The sequence below is a fragment of the Misgurnus anguillicaudatus genome, chromosome 25 (assembly GCF_027580225.2).
Source record: "Misgurnus anguillicaudatus chromosome 25, ASM2758022v2, whole genome shotgun sequence".
In the NCBI taxonomy this organism is placed as follows: domain Eukaryota; kingdom Metazoa; phylum Chordata; class Actinopteri; order Cypriniformes; family Cobitidae; genus Misgurnus; species Misgurnus anguillicaudatus.
The window spans coordinates 24,165,507-24,186,049 of NC_073361.2; the positions used below are offsets into that span (position 1 = coordinate 24,165,507).

Below are 20,543 nucleotides of genomic sequence, written 5' to 3' on the forward strand. Positions count from 1 at the left end.
GTTTTTTTTGTCTACCAATTCAGCAGTTGCAATACCCACTTACTCCCATATGGACAACATATGTTTTACTGCCGTCCTTTGTTCATATTGTAATCCACAATTGTAATTGTTCGCAGTACCCATTGTTTAACCAAGCAACTATTGCCTGTGAGCAACTGTTTGATGTTTTTGTGATCCTGATGTGTATTCAGGTTTTAATATACGGCCACATTAATCATAGCACTTCCCATTCAAACCACCTTTATAAACGTGGGAACATGGTTTATAAAATCTGAACCAGATGGAGCATAATTTCTGTAATTTTGAAAAGAAAGACAAGGAGTCGTGTTAGGATTTTTCTTTTTTGTGGAAATATGTTACACTTATATTACAGGTATTTAAATGCCCTCAACAGAAAAAAATAACAGTTTCAGACAGCAAAAACTAGCACAATCAGGACGACAACATAACTTAGACAGAAAACCGTACATACTGCATCTCCGTGACTTGCCTCTGTAGAAATAGTATACAGGCGATGCCCTGGGTGGACCACAATCTATGTTAAGTGATACCCAATAAATACTGCAAATGCTGTTAATGTAACTTACAAAATATATCATAAAATGTACTTTGAAATTGAATTCGGTAAGTCTGTGTACAAAAAATGTTTATAAATACAACCAGTCTCTACTGATGCTGTAGGGTACCGTTTCATTAACCAGGTATCTTCCCCAAACCTACAAATTGAAAAGCTTCCACATATGCACATAGTGTGACCCGCAACAATGAGGTCAGGTATATCTTGCCAAAGATCGTGCCTTGCAAATCACTTGTACTACAAAATAGAAAAACTTTTACCAAAAAGGAAACCCCTCACTCTCCCTAATGGTGTGCAAGAAAAACAACAAAAAACAGTACAAGTGATATAAAGACACAAGCTTCAGCAATAGCTAGTATAATTGATGTGAACTGGAACAGAATCACAATAGCTGCCTTATCACAAACTCCGCTGGCACCAACCCCTCAGTACACATTGCCTTCTTGCTGAAAGCAAGTTGGTTTGGAATACAGGGTGATGGTTGAGCAATAACTTCTGGTGCTCAGTCGAACCCCATGTCCAACGGTTCATCAAATCCTTTGTCTTCGTGGGGCCCCGTAGCCAAAAAGGAGGCAACAGGTGAACCGGCCGTCGTGGAGACGTTGAGCATCCCACCCGTACCACTGCCAGTGGCGTTTCGTACGGCGATGCTGGTGACGTTGATGCCCAGGGTGAGTCTTGTCTGCTCGAAGGCTTTCTCTGGAACCGCAAAGGCCTCTAGCTTCTTCTCACCATTGGCCATGTAAGAGTTTTGGCAGCCCCTGCATATGCAGTCCAGACAAGCTTTGCGGTTGGAGTAACAGGGACAACGTTGGCCCCGGCACGTAAGAACACTTGGGTTTTGGGTTGCTCTGCCACACTTGCAACCTTTTTTCTCCTGCGCCTTTTTATAAACCACTTTCGTAGGGCTCCCCGGAATAAGGGTGTTAGTCACAATCCGTTCTTTCATCTTTTCTTTCACCTTGGAAGTTCCCTGCTTAGACTTAGTGCATGCCTTTTTGGGTCCGTGGTGGTCGAGGTTCTTTTTAACATTTTTTGTGGACGCCAATAATGTTTTTCCCACTTTAGGAAGGCCTTCACCGTTGGGCACCGTTGCCATGTGAGGAATAGTCTGAGTGGGAGATGTGGGTTCACACTTGACAGCAACCGGGGCTGAGGCGTCCAGCGCAGGGCCCCGAATAAAGGTGGAAATGGGTAAGGGTTGAATCTTTTCGCTGTCGCTCTCCGACCGCGACCGCTTGCGGTTGGACCGTGGCACTCCTGGTGTCACAGCTGAAAAGGAAATTCCCAAAGATTGAGGATTTTTGTGGAACGTTGGGTGGTGGGGAACTAGAACTTCCTGCGAGTCGCCTGGTAGTGAGGTGAGCTGCTGAGGGGAGTCAACCGAGGCGCACGAAATGCCAAATGGTTCATTTAAGTTCTCAGAGGATTCGAGAGTCGACTGTAAGATAGCCGAACATTCTTCCTGGGGGACGTCATCTGGGTCCAGAGTCCTGAGTACCTCCTCTACACTCAAGAGGAGAGTCCCACCATCATGCTTCATATCCCCTTCGAAACCACAAAGGTCCATGGTGCTGGTACAAAGTTCTTCATCAGCGGCTGCCACCGCTTCACACACAGGGATCTCATTTGTGAAACTCTCTTGTTTCACTACTTGGCTCCCGTTGTCCCCAGCTTCAGGAACATTTGACCCTAGTAAAGGGAAACTGGCGGTTAATTCCTCAACATTAGTCAAACCGTTACAATCCTGAAGACCGTTCACCCCTACAGGACTGAGGCCTTGTTCCTTGATCTCTGTTGAAGGGGATTGGCCCTCATCAGGGAGTGTTTCTGAGGTTGAGGGTGTAGGGGACCGGTTTGTCAAGCTCAAAGAAAGAGAGTCCTCCCCCTCGCTATTGTCCAATTGGAGGTCCTCGTTCAACAGAGCCAGTAGGTCTGGGGACCCTCCCGCAGCGCTTGAAATGTGCTGGGCGAGAGGGGAGTGTGCAATGTACTCGCAGAGCTTTTTGTAGCAGTCCACCAAGATGCACAGCTGCTTGTTCTCTTCAAACTGTTCATAGTCTTTACACCAGCTACACGATGGCTTCATTATCATCTTTTTGCCCTTACATGATTTACAGACATAGTGCTGGCACGTCGAGTTGCTTGGAGCTATTGGATCTTGGAGTAAATTACCTGAATGAACGAAAAAAGGCCATTAAAATCTTGCTAGTTAATTTGATGCATGCTAGATGATGCTATTCATCGCAAGTTTAAATAGGCTGCTTTCATACTTCCCACCTTGTTCTCCTGTTTAGCTTAGTGGCAAACACACTTGATAAATAAATGTATTCGTTACTTTTTGTATAAAAGCATCTGCCAAATGAATAAATGTTTAAGGTGATATGAGCAAACAAACATAACTAGTAATGCACTGAAATACATTCGCTCTTCAAGGATTTGGTATCATTCAACAAAAGCCACACTTGTTTACCACTGATGGGGAGTTGAATGGTGTGGTTCATATTACATACATAGCATATGGCAAACAAGGGTCTTAAATGCAGCACTTTTTTAAGAACACATGCATGCACATCTAGCATGTAAACATACTTTAATACAAATATACATTGAATTACACCATTTTATAGAAGAGATGAAATACCAAATGCATGCTTGGATTTTGTATCATGTTGTTTAATTTGGGGATTAAGAGCGTCAAAGTTTTATTTCAATATTTGACATGATCTTACTCATTCAAAGATATCAAGGTTATGTTTTCACACAATGTTATACATTACACAGGGTGATTTTATGTAGAAAACGATATATCACAAAAATCACTTCATCTGGGCTGTTGACAAGCAGTGTTACAAATGATTAGTAGAAAAAATTGCCAAGTCATTCCAAATGAAGCATTACTAAACAGGGGTAACTTTAAATGCTTTTAAACTTAACTGTCTCGAGTACTTAATTAAAGGCTGTATTCACTGATGTGTTTATAAATGCCTACGCTCGTGTTGTGATTGTGTGTCAGGAATGTGTGTACTCAATGGGGGTGTGTCATGGTCGGGGGAGCTAAGGAAATCATCTGAAGCTACAAGCATGCAGAAGTGATCATCATGCAACCATGCAGACTAAACACGCAAGTGGCGACCATGCAACCCTGGAGTGATTTAAATGCATGAAGGGATCGAGCAGAAACGATCATGCAACCGTGCAGTAACTAAACATGCATGCAGCGATCACATGCAGTGATCAAGCTGAATCATATAAAACCCTCACCACAAACAAGGCAGGCGAGAGACTGTCTGAAAAAAGGCAAGAGCTTATAGATTTCCTCCAAAGCCTGGGGGTCCCGGGGATCGCACTGCAGCACCGACCGACAAGCTGACACGTAGAGAGTGGTCGCATTCACCGGGTTCATCTCAGCAGTGTCGCGCTAGACAGATCCAGTTCGGGGAGGAAAAAGAAAAGGAGCGACCGTGAGGCTTCAGTCCCGCCAGCAGCCCACGTAACATCAATGTAAATGGGATCCGTCGACTGTGAATGCAAGGAATGCTTTATGCATGCGATAAATATTTCACCGGATATCGGTGCACAAGCACGGAAAATTGGTCTTTGCACATCGCATTCATGAATGCCGCTCCATCTCAACGCTTTCCCCTCTTCCACGGCAAGAAATACGCGCGAATCATCGTCGCCGGACACACGATCGTCCACGCTGATGTGATTCAAATGCAACGACGCATTTGCAATATATGATCATCGATACTCCATTAAAATCCCGTCTGAGGTCGGTGATACAGTTATAGTTTCGATATAAAATTCAACAACAACACGTTGGTGGCGCTCTTCACCCCAGTAAATTCATATACAGCGCACAGATTACTCTCTCGGCCTCATTCTGGATGAATGCGGTCCTTGTTTGCAATGCTGTTCCGGAGATTTGCTTATTATCTTCGTGATCGCTGTTAGCGGGCACCGTGTGTGGATCTGGACTCGTGCGCCGTCTCTCTGTTATTGTCCGCCGCTTTTCATGGCGCAAAAAAAGGAAAACAGGCCGCTTTGTGTATCAAGTCTTTCCAGTGCATGCAAAAAATCCGGCGTCAATGCGGCGGTAATTCACCGCGCATGCTTGTGAATTGTTTTGCGGGTCGCGCGTAAACAAAGGAGCCGCGAGTTTAATGTCCGTTTGATGTGAATTACACCGGCCGACAGTGAACTGCGCCTCCAGGATGTCAGGAACAAAAATAGGCCGCTTGTCTTCTTTAAGGATTTATCCCGGCGTTTTTCTGGAGTGGGATGCAATACGTCTAATAATTAGACAAATCCAGTATCCACGACGTAAATGCACAAGTCATTCCTTTGGAGAAAAATATATAGATATAAATTCAATAGCGATATTGAAATGTGTATTTGAAAAGGCTTCTCCCCTCTCTTCCTCTCCGCATTAGAACAAGGAGGGGGCGCTGCTGTCACGTCTCGCGAGAACAAGGCAACACATGCTAAAGGAATGGGCGCAGACGTACACGTCTCGCGATAACAAAAGTAAACGCTGCAAGGAATGGGCGCAGCCGTCACAGATATCGCGATATTACGGCTGCTTCGAAATGAGATTGCAAACCTGTGTGGGCGAATGGTTGCCTTGGTTGCATGAGCGTTTCGAGTGGGGCGTGGCACCTCGAGAGGAAATTATCCAATGGTTAACAGGGGTAAAGCAAACGTTGAATGGAATACTGAAAACAAACGCATTAGGTATATGCAGTCAGTCAATTCACAAAGCAATCCTAAGAATTACGTTTTACTTCACCTTAGTTAAATAAAAAGTGCTGAAGTCACTCGGTGCTTCATAAGGAACAAATCTTTAAACATAAAGCTGTATAGAAACAGTAAAACAACGCCTAAATATTAAATATATAATGAAATAACTGAAAAGTAACTGCTATCCAGTGACGTAAAGCTCGCCTCTGACGTCACATGTAAACAACTTTGTTCGCATGAATTGAACGTCTAGAAAAGCTGGATAAAGTTTTAAAACAATTTCCATAACGAAAATTTGGGATTTTCGACTAGCACAAAATATTTTTACATTTTTTTTATTGCAAATACAGAAACCATGCATAACAGCATTCCTTGGCTAACTTCTCTTCATATTTCCCAAATAACACCGGAGCTGCCCGCCTGTACCATTGCATTTAGCGCCATCTAATGCCCAGTTGTGGATTACCTTTATTTAGTTCTTATCTTTTAGATTGAGAATTGTATAAAATAGCGTTAGTTCATTTAATTGGAATTTACGTTTCATTTAATTTAAGGAAAATACTTACTGCTGCACAGAAAACCTATATTTTGCTTCCTGTTTAAACCAATGTAAGTTGACACAAGCCTGTCATTTTTCCTCACTTCTCATTAAAATCATATTTTGGTGTACGTAGATCTTTACCCCTACTGTCTGAGACTAATAAAGACAGACCATGATAACAAGGAGTATATCAGAAACAAGACGTTCCTTTTAAATAACTTACTTGCCAATATTTTTTTTAAATACTTTTATTTAAACATTTCTTTAGAAAAAGCAAAAGTTCAAACAGTAAAAACATTAAAATAATGATAATCCCATTGTTTAATTGGTGAATTGTATCTAAAAGCACCGTTCTAAACAATGGTTCTGCTTGTCTTCAGTACCACACAGGCTACATAAAAACCTGCTCTGTGGATTAAGGTGGACATTGAAGTCCATTAAATGATCGACGACATTCACAGCAATACAGTATTGTGTGAAAGCTACGTTCCCACGAACACACAACCACTGAGCGGACTATAAACAGAGGTAAACGACAAACAGGTTAATAAACGAAACACAGGACCAGTGTAACCGAAGTAAGGAATACTCCCGTGTAAGTCTCAAATAATCATTTCCTGTATAAACATCAGTATATATTTCAATTTTAGTATTATAGAGTTATTACGAACAAAAGTGGGCTTTATCAATCTGATAAATCAAGTAGTTTTTTCCAAAAGTACATTTAAACCACATTAAAGATATCAAATATTTTTCACTAGTTAGGTGCATAAAGGCCAACTAACCATGTGGACAAACCTAAAGAAACAGAGAATGAGAAAATGAAAATGGCCTTTCTATGACTTTTGTCTTCCTGAGGAGTCAATCGGGAATAAACCCACAAGATGAATAGATGAAAAAGTCCTGAAACGTTAATCTGATTAAACTGCTAATGAGGAACCAATACTGCCAAAAAGTATTAAACACCACTTTTAAGATTTCGATTTTTACAGCCTCTATATTAACTGAAAAAATGCATACGATGGGATTATGACCATATTCACAAAACTAAGACAAGAAGCTCACATGCCTCTGTACAGTTATGTGAAACAGTCAATAAAACACAAAATAAACATTTAATGCAATTCTTGTTGGTTGCTGGTTGTGATCACCTCTATAGGCTGCAATCGCTCTCAAAACATCTGCATACCAAATCCCTATAAGAGGAAGAAGGAAACATAAATAAAGAATTAGTACTTCCTTCTCAGCAGCACTAAATGCAATCTATGAATGATAAAATGCTTAAAGGGGACATATCATAAAAATCTGAGTGCTATATTTGTGTCCCCAGTGCAACCCAGTAACTTAGCTTTGGTAAACCATTCTCTGCAAGCATGTAAATAAATTGGTCATTAAAATCTGGCTCCCTTTGTGATGTCAAAAGGGGATAATACCGCACTATCCAACCACGGCACTATTTAGTGCAGAGATCAGCTCATTTGCATTTAAAAGGCCACACAAAAATGGCATATTTTTGTTCACACCTAAAAATTGGCAATTTTAACATGTTATAATAAATTATCTATATGGTATTTTGAGCTAAAACTTCACATATGCACTCTGGGGACACCAAAGATTTTTTTGACATCATAAAAAAACTCTTGTGAACTGTCCCTTGAACTGCGTTGTTAAACATTCATCTAATTTATATATAAACGATTAAGTTTATTAATCAGATGCGCTTACGGATTCATCTTCCATTATGGCTGTAGAGTCAAAAAAGTCTGGTCTAAGTTCTGCTCTTTCTCTCCTGTTTCTTGATGGTGGCTGAAAAATATAAAGGCAAAATTTACACAGAGCAACTGCAAAGAAAATGATTTTAACAAATAAACAAATATGTGACCCTGGACCACAAAACCAGTTTTAAGTCGCACAGGTATATTTGTAGCAATAGCCAACAATACATAAAAAAAAAGATAATTTTGATCCATATATATGTCAAAAATCATTGTGATATTAAGTGAAGATCATGTTTCATGAAGATATTTAGTAAATTTCCTACTGTGAATATATCAAATATGTATTTATTATTAGTAATATGTGTTGCTAAGGACTTCATTTAGACAAGATTTTCTCAAAATTGGATATATATATTTTTTTTAATTGGTCTTTTCCTTATAAACCATACATCAATGGAAAACCTATGATGTATAAATCTTAATTAAAAAAAAAAATTGGCCCTTATGACCCAGGGTCACATATGGTATTTGCTGCCAGAGACAGTATGGATATTCCTCAAAATTTAAGCAGAGATCATCACATCTAAATTCTCACCAGATCTATCACCATGGTGTCCTCGAATTCCTCGTTCATATCCTCCAGCTGACCTCGTGAGGACATCATCACATCTTCAAAGATGGGTTCGGCATCATCTTCCATGAGACCTCGCCTACATGACAGAATGACTTGAGTTTAAAGGTCGTGCAATCTCTTATATTTTCTACCTTAGGGGGCGTGTACACCAAAGCGTTTAAACGTGGCGGAAAACCGGGGTGGACGCAGACTGTGTGCGCTTGCCAGCGTTTTTCAGCTAAGTGCTTTAAGTACTTCTCCTTTGTCGTTGAACAAAGCGCAGGTTGGTTGTTGTGATATTTGTCCCGCCCCTCCTCCACTGTGATTGGACGGCCAAGTAAAAAGTGACATTAACGAGCTGAGCGTTTCACCCAAAGCTGAACATTTTTGAACTCTGGGGACTCTGGCAGGCTCTCAAGCATAAAAAAAACACACCAGCTGCTGCAGTTTTGGAAAAGCGTGGCACTTTTATTGGAAACAATTGAAAACATACGGCGGTCATGGTGTAAACACTTTAGTGTACACTCCCCCTTAATGATCAGATGATTTTGTTTTCAAAAACAACACAAGACATTTTCAAATTCAAGGGTAATAATTAATAACGCCTCACAGGTACTAAAACTAAACAATGAAGAACATGCAACCAAATGATGAGTAAGGGCACACTCAGATTTGATACGGTTGCCTTGAACTGTGCCCAAATGCCGTCCACGTCAATATATTGACCATAACGATTAATGGCGATTAATCTATAGCAGAATAAAAGTTTTTGTTTACATTATATGTGTGTGTGTGAACTGTGTATAATAACTTTGTATAGATAAATGCACACACATGCATGTATATATATTTAAGAAATGTTTACTTGTGTATATACATTTGTATATTTATGTATAATTTATATTATATATAAATATATATATATTTCTTAAAATATATACACAATTATTATACACAGTTTACACACATATGATGTAAACAAAGCTTTTAATTCTGCTATAGATGAACCGTGATTAATCGTTATGCATCCCTAATATCGACTATATTAACTGACGAGAAATTATGACTTGTTTTACTATTAATAAATAATGAGATGAATGAAGGTAAAATTTTGAGTTTACTCGAGAAATCACTGTATTAGGGGCTTTTGGGCAATTTTACAGTAATTCAAAAAAATTATTTCTTCTAGTGACTTGTTGCTTTATTAGACACGCATAACATGTAAAAAGTGTGAGTACGTACACCTGCTGTCTCATTCCACCACTGCGTGCCTTCATGTAGTTCATCCCTCCTCTCTCTTTTCGGTTTACCTCATCCATCTTCTGCTGTTGATCCAACCACGACATCTGCATCTGAGGACTGAAAGTAAAAGACATTTAGTTGATGTTCAACAAGTGGCATAAAAGATGTAAAATTTAAGCTTTAGTTGTATACTTGTGCATGTAGTCTGGTTCTGAGCCTGGTTCCGACGAGTCCTGGTCTGGGATGTGTTCTGCTGCCTGTCTGGGGTTTTCTCTGAGGACAGTGGATGTGAGCTGTGGGGTGTGGAGGCCACCTGGTGTCTGGAGGGTGTCATTGCGCATCATCCACGAGCTGTCCACACTCTCCTCTGTCAGGGTAATAAGCGGCGATTTTAAACGTAGCCCAGATTTTCATGTGTATTATTTAATGGATTAGTCCTTTTTCCTAAAAAAAACCACCATGTCATCCAAAAAGTTGATGTCTTTCTTTGTTCAGTCGGGAAGAAATTATGTTTTTTGAGGAAAACATTACAGGATTTTTCTCAATTTAATGGACTTCAATAGACCCCAACACTTAACACTTAACTCAACACTTAACAGTTTTTTTCAATGGAGTTTCAAAGGACTCCAAACAATCCCAATCGAGGCACAAGGGTCCTATCCAGCGAAATATTGTCATTCTTGACAAGAAAAACAAAATATATGCACTTTTAAAACACAACTTCTCTTCTTCCTCCGGCTGTGTGACGAGCCAGCGTGACCTCACGTAATTGCGTAATGACGTGGAAAGGTCACGTGTTACATATATGCGGACCATTTTAAACAATAAACTGACACAAAGACATTAAGTATTATCATTCGACATACAACAACGTCAAAATGGTCCTCTTTCTCCACACTTGTAAACACTGGGGCGTAGTTTCGCATAGGTCATCCGCGACCTCTTGACGTGATGACGTTTTGCGTGAGGTCGTGTTGGCGCGTCACGGGACCGGGGATGGACAGGAGGTTGTGGTTTAAAAGTGCATGTTTTTGTTTTTCGTGTCGAAGATGACTATCGTTTTGCTGAAGAAGACCCTTATGCCTCGTTTGAGATTGTTTAGAGCCCTTTAAAACTCTGTTAAAAAAACTGTTAAGTGTTGAGTTTAGTGCTAAGTGTTGGGGTCCATTAAAGTCCATTAAAATGAGAAAAATCCTTCCTCAAAAAACATAATTTCTATTCGACTGAAAGAAAAACATGAACATTTTGGATGACATGGTGGTGGGTAAATTGTCTGGATTTTTTGGGGAAAATGGACTAATCCTTTAAGACAATCAAGCTTGTTTGAGTTTTGTCTTGAATGAGATGTTGAAAGTTTCTACCATCTGGGCGTTTTTTCTGCTGTGCTGGCCGGCCTCTTTTACTGCGGACTGTGCTGGCTTTGCTAGTGGTGCTTCCTGTTGTGACTGACAGTCGGTCTTCATCTCCACCCGTTAACAGGGAGTTCCTGTACGCGATAAGTGGCAACCAAATGTCCTCTCTCCTCTCCATCATATACTCTGTCATAAACTTCTCCAGGTAGGAATGTCTGTGGCAGGACAGAGAGATGATCACACACATTATTTTATGGACTACCAGACAAAACCCTGACTGAAAGTCTTGATCTGATCTCCCTACATGCTAAAAGTGGATTTGTGGGCAAATTAATACACACCATATGTAGACTTAGAAAAGTCATTTATGTACTTACACAGTCTTTTTGTCCTGTCGTAGGAGTTTGGAGGAGAACTCACACAGAACCTCCAGGAAGGCCAGATTGGGTGGTGGGTAGTCCGGTCCTTTTGGATTTTGGACCTTGAAGGCGAATTCAATTCCATCTTTGTGGTAGTTCAAAAACATTATTATTTAAAACATGCTGCAAAATAAAGCTATAGGTCAGTAAAGCTGAAGCGTTTCTTACTTGTGCAGTGTGGCCACGGCCTCCCTGGTTTTGATCTGGTCCAGTCCGAATGTAAGTGCAAACCGTCGGGCAAGTTCCTTAATGCCGCTGACGTGGGAAGACGTTCGGTCCAGGTTGGGTCCTTGGTCCAAGACGAGCTCGTTGAAGAGCTGCAGGAAGGAAAAGTGTCAAATCAGGAAGGAATATTTTTATCAAATGCTAAAAAGTGCAGTTTCTCAAACTTATATTCTGTACCTGTTGCAAGCTGAGGACAAGGGTCTTGGCACACTGAATCTTGTCCATCTGTCTGGCCTTACTCAACGTTTCTTTGATTATGTCTCCGTAGTCATTGTAATACTGAAAAATAAACAGCATACTCATGAATTATTTTTTTTTAAATCAGCATCAAATGTGTGTAGTTAAATGAGACACTCGACTTAAAAAAAAAAAAAAATGCTCATTTTCCAGCTCCCCTAGAGTTTGTACATTTGATTTTTACAGTTTTGGAATCCATTCAGCTGATCTCCGGGTCTGGCGGTACCACTTTTAGAATAGCTTAGCATAATCTATTGAATCTGATTAGACCATTAGCATCACGCTAAAAAATAACCAAAAAGTTTCTATATTTTTCATATTTAAAACTTGACTCTTCTGTAGTTACATCGTGTACTAATACTGAAAGAAAATTAAATTAAAAAGTTGTGATATTCTAGGCAGATACGGCTAGGAACTATACTCTCATTCTGGCGTAACAATCAAAGACCCCGCCGCCGCAACATGGCTGCAGGAGGCGCAATGACACCACGCACTGCCCGAAAATAGCCCTCTGCTATTGAAAGTTACCAAGGGGACCATTTTCGGCTGCTGTGTAACATCACTACGCCTCCTGCAGCCATGTTACAGCTGCATAGTCCTTGATTATTACGCCAGAATGAGAGTATAGTTCCTAGCCATATCTGCCTAGAAAATCGCAACTTTTAATTTTCTTTCGGTCTTAACACACAATGTAACTACAGAAGAGTCAAGTTTTAAATAGGAAAAATATTGAAACTCTTTGGTTATTTTTTTAGTGCGATGCCAATGGTCCAATCAGATTCAATGAACCATGCCAAGCCATGCCAAAAGTGCCACAGCCAGACCCGGAGATCAGCCGAATGGACTCCAAAACAACAAAAATCAAATGCCCAACTCCAGAGGAGCTGGAAAATGGCCTATTTTCAAAAAAAGTGAAGTCTCCAATTTAATGATAAATGGGAGTTTTTCATACCTTCATGTATTGTTTGAAGATATCTGCAGCTGCTGGCATGTCCACGATGTCGAAGATGATGAGTTTGCAGAAGGCCGCCAATAGATTCCTCCTCTTGTGAAGAGCCTCGATCTTATTGGCTTCGTCCTCCTCATCACCCTCTGAACAATACAAGTCAATATATGTTTAAAACAAGGTTTAAGCATGGTTTCAGTCTGTTTAAATAGTAACACTAGAATAAGTTTGTATTAGTTAATGCAAATGCATGTCAGTTCATTTGGCATTAACCAATGTTAAAAAATGTCTTAGTAAAAGTATTGTTCATTGTTGGTTTATGTTAGGGGGATGGTTCACCCAAGATGAGGATTCTGTCATCATTTGCTCCCCGTCATGTTGTATCAAACCTATATTCATTTCTTTGTTCTGCTGAACACAAAGGAAGCACCATTTTTGAGCTCCATTGACTTTCATAGTTTTTTCCTACTATGGAAGTCAGTGGTGCTTCTTTTTCCCTCTTTATAACAAATATCTTCATTTGTGAATGAAGAAATTCATACCGGTTTGTTACAACATGTGGGGGAGTAGATGATGACAAAAGTTTCATTTTTGGGTGAACTATCCCTTTAATGCATGTTATTTTGACAAATACAAGCTATACTGTTACAGTTTAATCTGAATAGTGCTTCACTTTAATTTGATAATTGTGAATTTGTTCTGATCTCACAATTTGTGGCATTAATTTTTTTGCTCAGTAATTTCAACTCATTTTGCTCTACACAAAGCCTAAATAGTTAATATTTCACATGAGATAATTGTAAACAAACAGACTAACAGAAACCCAATTTCTCAGGATTCTGAGAAACACACCCATGCTCTGATTCTCATCATCCTGGTCAATAAACACATGATCCAGAACAAAATTGAGGAGTTCGTTCTGCAGTGCGCCATCTGGATTGAAGACCAGCGGCTGCAGAGCTTCTCGGCCGCCTGAGATTAACTGATGACTGAAGATCATCAGCAGGTCACACAGCAGCATGAATGCCTGTGGAGATACAACAGAGCGACTTCTATCGTTAAAACCTTATACGTAATCATACGTCACACTACGACCTTTCCATGTGAATTTAAAAGGAAAAACAACAAGAAATGCTTAAAATGTTATTGTTTCTTTAAAGGATTAGTACATTTTCTTAAAAGAAAAACCAGAAAATTCACTCACCACCATGTCATCCAAAATGTTGATGTCTTTCTTTGTTCAGTTGAGAAGAAATTATGTTTTTTGAAGAAAACATTGCAGGATTTTTCTCATTTTAATGGACTTTAATAGAGCCCAACATTTAATACTTAACTCAACACTTAACAGTTTTTTTCAACTGAGTTTCAAAGGACTATAAACATCCCAAACGAGGCATAAGGGTCTTATCTAGCGAAACGATTGTCATTTTTCACAAGAAAAATAACAAATATACACTTTTAAAACACAACTTCTCGTCATGTGGATCTGGTCGTGATGCGCCAGCTGACCCCACGGAATACGTCATGACGTCAAGAGGTCACAGAGGACGAACGCGAAACTCCGCCCCAGTGTTTACAAGTGTTGAGAAAGCGGACTGTTCCTACGTTGTTGTATGTCAACTGATACTAATTAATGTCTTTGTGTCAGTTTATTGTTTACAATAATCCGCAAATGTGCGTTTTATATATGTAACACGTGACCTCCCTACGTCACCACGCATTTACGTTAGGTCGCGCTAGACCGGACCTAGACGAAAAGTTGTGGTTTTAAAAGTACATATTTTTTATTTTTCTTGTCAAAAATGACAATCGTTTCGCTAGATAAGACCCTTATGCCTCGTTTGGGATTGTTTAGAGTCCTTTGAAACTACGTTGAAAAAAACTGTTAAGTGTTGAGTTAAGTATTAAATGTTGGGCTCTATTAAAGTCCATTAAAATAAGAAAAATACTGCAATGTTTTCCTCAAAAAACATAATTTCTTCTCGACTGAACAAAGAAAGACATCAACATTTTGGATGACATGGTGGTGAGTAAATTATCTGGATTTTTCTTTTAAGAAAATGGACTAATCCTTTAAGGTTAAAGATCAGTGGTTTCATGCATCACTACGTAAATTAGCAATGCAACAAACAAAACCAGCCTCCAGAATATCCCTCCTCACCTGTTCTTTTACTGGAGTGTTGACATTAGATAGACACTGTTGGCACACAGCTAGAAACGATTTCACCACCCTCCTCAATGCCACAAGATCGTCCTGCCAATAAACGCACAAGGGGGATTATGCCAATTTTTTTTTAAACAAAAGGTGATTCATTTCCATAGTGTTTATGAGGGCATCTGTACCTTTGATGGTGATCCCTCAGTAACTTTCACCAGCTGCCACAGGATGGAGTAATGAGAGCACTGCAGAGCCTGAACAGCGATCTGAACCCAAGCCAGAAAACACACTTATTATTTAATAGAAAGCAGTTACAGATTTGGACAAGTTGTTTAGTGCACTAAATTATGATAATAAATAAATAATGCATTTAATGCTCCCTACTTCTCTCTTCAAGTTATTAGAATGCAGTTATGGGATTTTTATTTAAAGAAAAAAAATCATGTTTCAATATTCAAAAAAAAGTATGCATTATAAGCATTATTTATGCAATTGTAATTGCAAGATAAATGCATTCATTCCACCACTGAACTGCATTTAACATTGTGTAAATATACCTAAATGCCACTTCAAATGCAACTTCTGAAAAAAGGCAAAGCAACTGCAGCCCAAGCAATAGGCTTATGTTAAAATAATAATTAAATATGTCATGGCCACAATGTAGCCTAAATGTTTGTGCACTAAATTATATGTTTAGTCAAATCAAATATATGTAATGATTTTCTTATGTAATACATCATAATAAATGTAATTAATTTGCTCATTTGATCACAGATTAAATTTTAATCTGTGCAAAGCCACCATGCTACCATTAGATTTGTTGTTTTTGCAATTGTACAGTGATCAAATATAATTATTTCTCAGTTTCTTTATTAGAATACAACCAAAAAAATACATGAAAAGTGTAAGTAGTATTAAAAACAGTATAAAAGTATAAGCTGAAGTGTCAAGTATTTAGGGTAAACTCCTCTTCCACTTTAGCAATAACAGGCAGCTGCAGGATCTCTTAAACCTAAATGAAATCCTAATTTCTAATTGTAATCGAATGACTTCAGGATTCAGTCTCCTCAAAAAAGCTCAAGATGTGTTTCGTGCCAAAAGGGTCACACTAGATACTGACTGATGCCTGAAGAAGACATTTAGTTCTGAAAATTGTTTTGTTTTTAATTTTGTGTACATATTTCCTGTATTTTCTGTTTGTATCTTAAAGAAAGAGTGAAAAATAAAAATGATTGGACATTAAAACTTATAATTCTTATAATTAAACATTGTAAGAATAAAAGAAAAAGTAAAGTAAGCTATATTAAGAGAAACTCATGGCTAAACATCTTTACCTGCTCTGGCATGGACCCTTGTTCGATTCCCATCTTCAACAATCGATAACAGTTTTTGAAAAGGTCCCACTTTGTAAGGTCATGTGCACTACAAGCATACAAAATAAACTTGAAGCTCAAACGCACACACACACACGGTGCCAACACACAAGCTTTACATTCCCAACACAAAGACAAAATCAAATGATAAATTGTTCTTACTTGTGGAACGCAGTAAGCTTCTTTAAAGTTGAAAGAACATTGTAAATGTCATCATCATCTGCTTCATCTCCCTGGCAGAAAAAAATGAATTTTAAAAAAATGTCAAACTCCTTTTCTAAAATAAATTTTTGCTCCATGAGGAAAATAAACAACTTCGGTCACCTCCTGCAGCAGATCTTCAACCGAGTGTGCGAATTTGTCTGTGAGCTCATCGATAAGCTGGCTGCGAGCGATGTCCACGCGGTTCATGATGGTGTACTCCTCGCTGCACAGGATGCTATAAGTCTTGCTACAGGCCTCTAACACTTCGATCTCAGCGTGCTTATCCACAACCACTCGGATCTGCTTCAGCAGGGCGTCTAGATGCTAAACAAAAGGGGGAACATAGAAATAGATATAAACTAATGATGCTAGGCAGTTGGGAGGCTGCCATTGCAAAAAAGTCTGTGCATGTAATATTTTTGGGGTTAGATAGTTGAACAAACCCCTAACATGATCTTGTATAAAGATTTAACGTACAGATGTTTAGAGGGACACTCCACTTTTTTGATATTAGGCTTATTTTTCAACTTTTCAGAGTTTAACAGTTTTGGAATCCATTCAGCTGATCTCCGGGTCTGGCGGTTTTTAGCATAGCTTAGCATAATCCATTGAATCGCCCAGCGCCCAAAAATAGTCCTCTTTGCAACTTTCAATAGCGTTATATCATTGCGTCTGCTGCAGCCATGGTACGGCAGCAAAGTCCTTGAATGAGAGTATAGTTCCTAGCCATATCGGCCTAGAAAGTCGCAATTTTAAATTTGCTGTCGATCTTAGTACACCATGTAACTACAGAAGAGTTACGTTTTGAATAGGAAAAATATCAAAGCTCTTTGGTCATTTTTGAGCGCGATGCTAATGGTTTAATCCGATTAAATAGATTATGCTAAGCTATGCTAAAAGTTGTTCTGCCAGACCCGGAGATCGGCTGAATGAATCCCAAATCGGTAAAACTTACCTTGCTATTTTCCAAAAAAGTGAAGTGTCCCTTTAAAGCCACATCTGGGTATTCACTCACCTTTTCCATTCGTCCTGAACTGTAGACCTCAAGATCAAAGAATTGAGGGATCTGAAGGAGGTTTGCCACTTTTTCTGCATCGGCCTGGTACTAAAAGCAAAAGCAAGAAAACCATGAAGCCTTTTCTTTATTCAGATCCACTACTCAAATGACTCAAGTTGGTACTACCTTTGACAACAGCATGGGCAGAGCAACAATAAGCTGCTCCGTCAGTTTGTTTTTATCATCTATCTGAGTCTTCTTTTCTTTGGCGGTGAGGACCTTAAAAGAAAACCAACGGGAAGTCATTAGATAATTAATACATTAAAGGAATAGTCTACTCATTTTCAATATTAAAATATGTTATTACCTTAACTAAGAAGAGTTGATACATCCCTCTATCATCTGTGTGCGTGCACGTAAGCGCTGGAGCGCGCTGCTACGCTTCGATAGCATGTAGCTTAGCCCCATTCATTCAATTGTACCATTTAGAGATAAAGTTAGAAGTGACCAAACACATCAACGTTTTTCCTATTTAAGACGAGTAGTTATACGAGCAAGTTTGGTGGTACAAAATAAAACGTAGCGCTTTCCTAAGCGGATTTAAAAGAGGAACTATATTTTATGGCGTAATGGCACTTTTGAGAGTCGCAGCACGCTCCAGCGCTTACGTGCACGCACACAGATGATAGAGGGATGTATCAACAATTCTTAGTTAAGGTAATAACATATTTTGATATTGAAAATGAGTAGACTATTCCTTTAACAATGAACAATCTCAAGATGTCGGCACTTACTCTCTTTCCCGTTCCTCTGCCCACAGGTGGATGAGCTTCAGCCGCTTGTCTGATGGTGCAGACCAAGAGCTCGATCAGTGCGCTCTCATGTCTATCTCCCATCACTGCAATAAAAAACACACAGTCAGACACCAACACCAATGAGCGGAAAAGAGCTGCGATGCGTATTGAATGATCGAATTGAGAACGAAAGAGGTACCTTCTTCTCCCGGGGTAGGGTCCTCTAACAGGAGCTCTACCATGCAGTCCCAATCCTTCAGCAGATCCTGCGAGCTGTCCCACAAGCTGTCCACCAGATACGCCGCATGCTCATGAAGCTTTAAAACAAAGAATGGCGGTCATGATGTTTTATTTAAGAACTAAATTAAAAATGCTTGACATATTGCACAATTTCTCACCTCGCTCTCCAGGAAGAACAACACTAGCATTCTGATCAGGTTCCCGTTTGGACTGTTTCTGCCTCGTCTCTTTGCCAAAGCCTCCTCAGCTTGAGGGTCATGCCTGCTGAATAGCCTGCAACCAAACAAACCAAAATTGATGGGAACGTTTATGTTGTTAAAATAATATAACACACAAGACACGCAGCAGTTCATTCATCTCACTTTCTGTGGAGAAACTCTCCGGCTGCCACGGCAACAGGGCGATGGGCAGAATATACTAGATGGTAGACGTTCTCGCAGTCTTCGTTTGATAGCGCATCCTCGCTACCCCTTAAAAAGATATAAAGACATATGATGATGAGGCAGATGAAACGTGTACAGACAGGTGAGGTGCAGTCAGGTAATAAATGATGAGAAATACTCACTGCAGAATCAAAGTGACAAGCCGTATGGCCTCTACTGCCACATCATACTCTTTATCCAGCGTCATAGACACAATACGATCCTGAAAAACAGAAAGTGACATTTTTATACCTCTGGGACAATAAAGGTTGTTAATGGGTTTAAAGGGATAGTTCACCCAAAAATGAAAATAATGTCAAGACTAAAGTCACGTGACTGCAGTGACGCGGCTGACGTGTTATCTGGTACGCCCCAGCTGTTTTTTTTTTGTGCACCCGGGCTTCATTTAAAGTCAGGGGGAGACGGACGCTGTAAGTTTGAAAAAAAACTTTGCAAACATGTCTAAGGATAACACGTCATCCGCGTCGCTGCGGTTACGTGGCTTTGGTCTCGTGCGTGCGCTTCACAACAGATGCTGAAGAGAAGACAATGCTGAATAAAGTCGTAATTTTTGTTATTATTGGACCAAAATGTATTTTCGATGCTTCAACACATTCTAACTGACCCCACCTTACTTTGATGATGTTTTTGTTGCCTTTCTGGACATGGACAGTATACCATACATAGATTTTCAATGAAGGGTCAACAAGCTCTTGGACTAAATATAAAACATCTTAAAATGTGTTCCGAAGATTAACGGAGGTTTGGAACGACATGAGGGTGAATCATTAATGACATTATTTTCATTTTTGGGCGAACTATCCCTTTAAGATTGTGTACATGCATGTTACCTTAAATCGATTGGTGAAGAGCTCAAGTTTGGGGAAAAGCTCTCTGTTTGTGTAGAGAGTCTGAAGGGCCTTCAAACATTTGAGTCGAACTTCACCTTGCTAATAAAATAAATGTATACCATATAATAGCATGACACCATATTTGTATACTTTCATCATTATCTTTATGTGGTCTACAAAGGTGATATTTATCAGAGAATATATGCATTTATATACTTACTCTGTCATGTAGCGTCCAGCCAACATATTTCAAGTAACTATCGTTGAGAAAGGCATCGCTGTATAATTTCATCCAAACTCCAATTTCCTCAATGCAAATTGCTCTGATCTCTGCTATGGCATCCCTGAAGGATAGCGAAAAAGAACACGTTGTGAAACCTTGAGGTATTCCTAAAACATGACTTTGGGTCCTACCTGCTGTTTGTAATAATTTCACTAACCTGTAACGGTGAACGAAAATACCCTTGAAGATCGAGTTCATCATGTTCTCAATCTCATCTTGGTTTTCTTGGAGCTAGGTGACCGATTAAACAAGACAATAATCAATCCCATTTTATCACAGAAGATCGAGGAACCAAGTTTTAGGAGAAAAAAAAGAGACCTTACCTCTTTTCTCTTCTCCAGCAGCAGCTCTAGCTTTTCATTGGCTCGTTTCCCAGCAACCTTGTTACGCTCCGCCTCATACTGCCTCTGTGTGTTATCCTGGTTGATGCTCAGGTTCAAAGCCACATTTACTAATGCTGTCATAAGTTTCATTGCTGTAAGATAAAATAACACAATCAACTTATTTTATGTACATAAACAAAGCTTGATAAGTTCTGAGTCTATAAAATATGTTTGGTGTTATCATGCCCATTTTTACAAGATGTAATGTAAGTCTCAGGTTTGCCC

General features: G+C 39.5%; 2 protein-coding genes across 2 annotated transcripts in view; both read right to left on the reverse strand.

Moving 5' to 3' along the window:
• Nucleotides 1-327: 327 nt before the first annotated feature.
• On the reverse strand, nt 328-5,058 carry msl2b (MSL complex subunit 2b). The gene is made up of 2 exons (XM_055181488.2): nt 3,842-5,058; nt 328-2,752 (listed from the first exon to the last, which is right to left on the reverse strand). The coding sequence occupies exons 1-2, from the start codon at nt 3,981-3,983 to the stop codon at nt 1,080-1,082; spliced, it is 1,815 nt and encodes a 604-aa protein (XP_055037463.2). The 5' UTR covers nt 3,984-5,058; the 3' UTR covers nt 328-1,079.
• Nucleotides 5,059-6,287: 1,229 nt separating this feature from the next.
• The window catches only part of stag1b (STAG1 cohesin complex component b), a 30,294-nt gene continuing 16,038 nt past the window's right edge, over nt 6,288-20,543 (reverse strand). The window contains exons 8-34 of the mRNA XM_073863610.1: nt 20,259-20,410; nt 20,093-20,166; nt 19,873-19,996; nt 19,653-19,751; nt 18,945-19,024; nt 18,742-18,849; nt 18,538-18,652; nt 18,339-18,456; nt 18,140-18,243; nt 17,532-17,624; nt 17,364-17,453; nt 16,469-16,672; nt 16,307-16,377; nt 16,106-16,193; nt 14,957-15,037; nt 14,775-14,867; nt 13,466-13,640; nt 12,620-12,759; nt 11,608-11,709; nt 11,380-11,522; nt 11,164-11,298; nt 10,796-11,001; nt 9,627-9,801; nt 9,435-9,551; nt 8,175-8,289; nt 7,587-7,667; nt 6,288-7,057 (exon numbers count right to left, since the gene is read on the reverse strand). Coding sequence (XP_073719711.1) covers nt 7,034-7,057; nt 7,587-7,667; nt 8,175-8,289; nt 9,435-9,551; nt 9,627-9,801; nt 10,796-11,001; nt 11,164-11,298; nt 11,380-11,522; nt 11,608-11,709; nt 12,620-12,759; nt 13,466-13,640; nt 14,775-14,867; nt 14,957-15,037; nt 16,106-16,193; nt 16,307-16,377; nt 16,469-16,672; nt 17,364-17,453; nt 17,532-17,624; nt 18,140-18,243; nt 18,339-18,456; nt 18,538-18,652; nt 18,742-18,849; nt 18,945-19,024; nt 19,653-19,751; nt 19,873-19,996; nt 20,093-20,166; nt 20,259-20,410 — 3,107 coding nt within the window. The 3' untranslated portion in view covers nt 6,288-7,033. The remainder of the gene's footprint in view (nt 7,058-7,586; nt 7,668-8,174; nt 8,290-9,434; nt 9,552-9,626; nt 9,802-10,795; nt 11,002-11,163; nt 11,299-11,379; nt 11,523-11,607; nt 11,710-12,619; nt 12,760-13,465; nt 13,641-14,774; nt 14,868-14,956; nt 15,038-16,105; nt 16,194-16,306; nt 16,378-16,468; nt 16,673-17,363; nt 17,454-17,531; nt 17,625-18,139; nt 18,244-18,338; nt 18,457-18,537; nt 18,653-18,741; nt 18,850-18,944; nt 19,025-19,652; nt 19,752-19,872; nt 19,997-20,092; nt 20,167-20,258; nt 20,411-20,543) is intronic.

Coding starts and splice junctions, on each gene's coding strand:
- msl2b (XM_055181488.2), bottom strand. CDS start 3,983: ATGAACCCGGTGAATGCGACCACTCTCTACGTGTCAGCTTGTCGGTCG. Junction 2,753..3,841: donor TCTCGCCTGCCTTGTTTGTG/GTGAGGGTTTTA, acceptor TCGTTCATTCAG/GTAATTTACTCCAAGATCCA.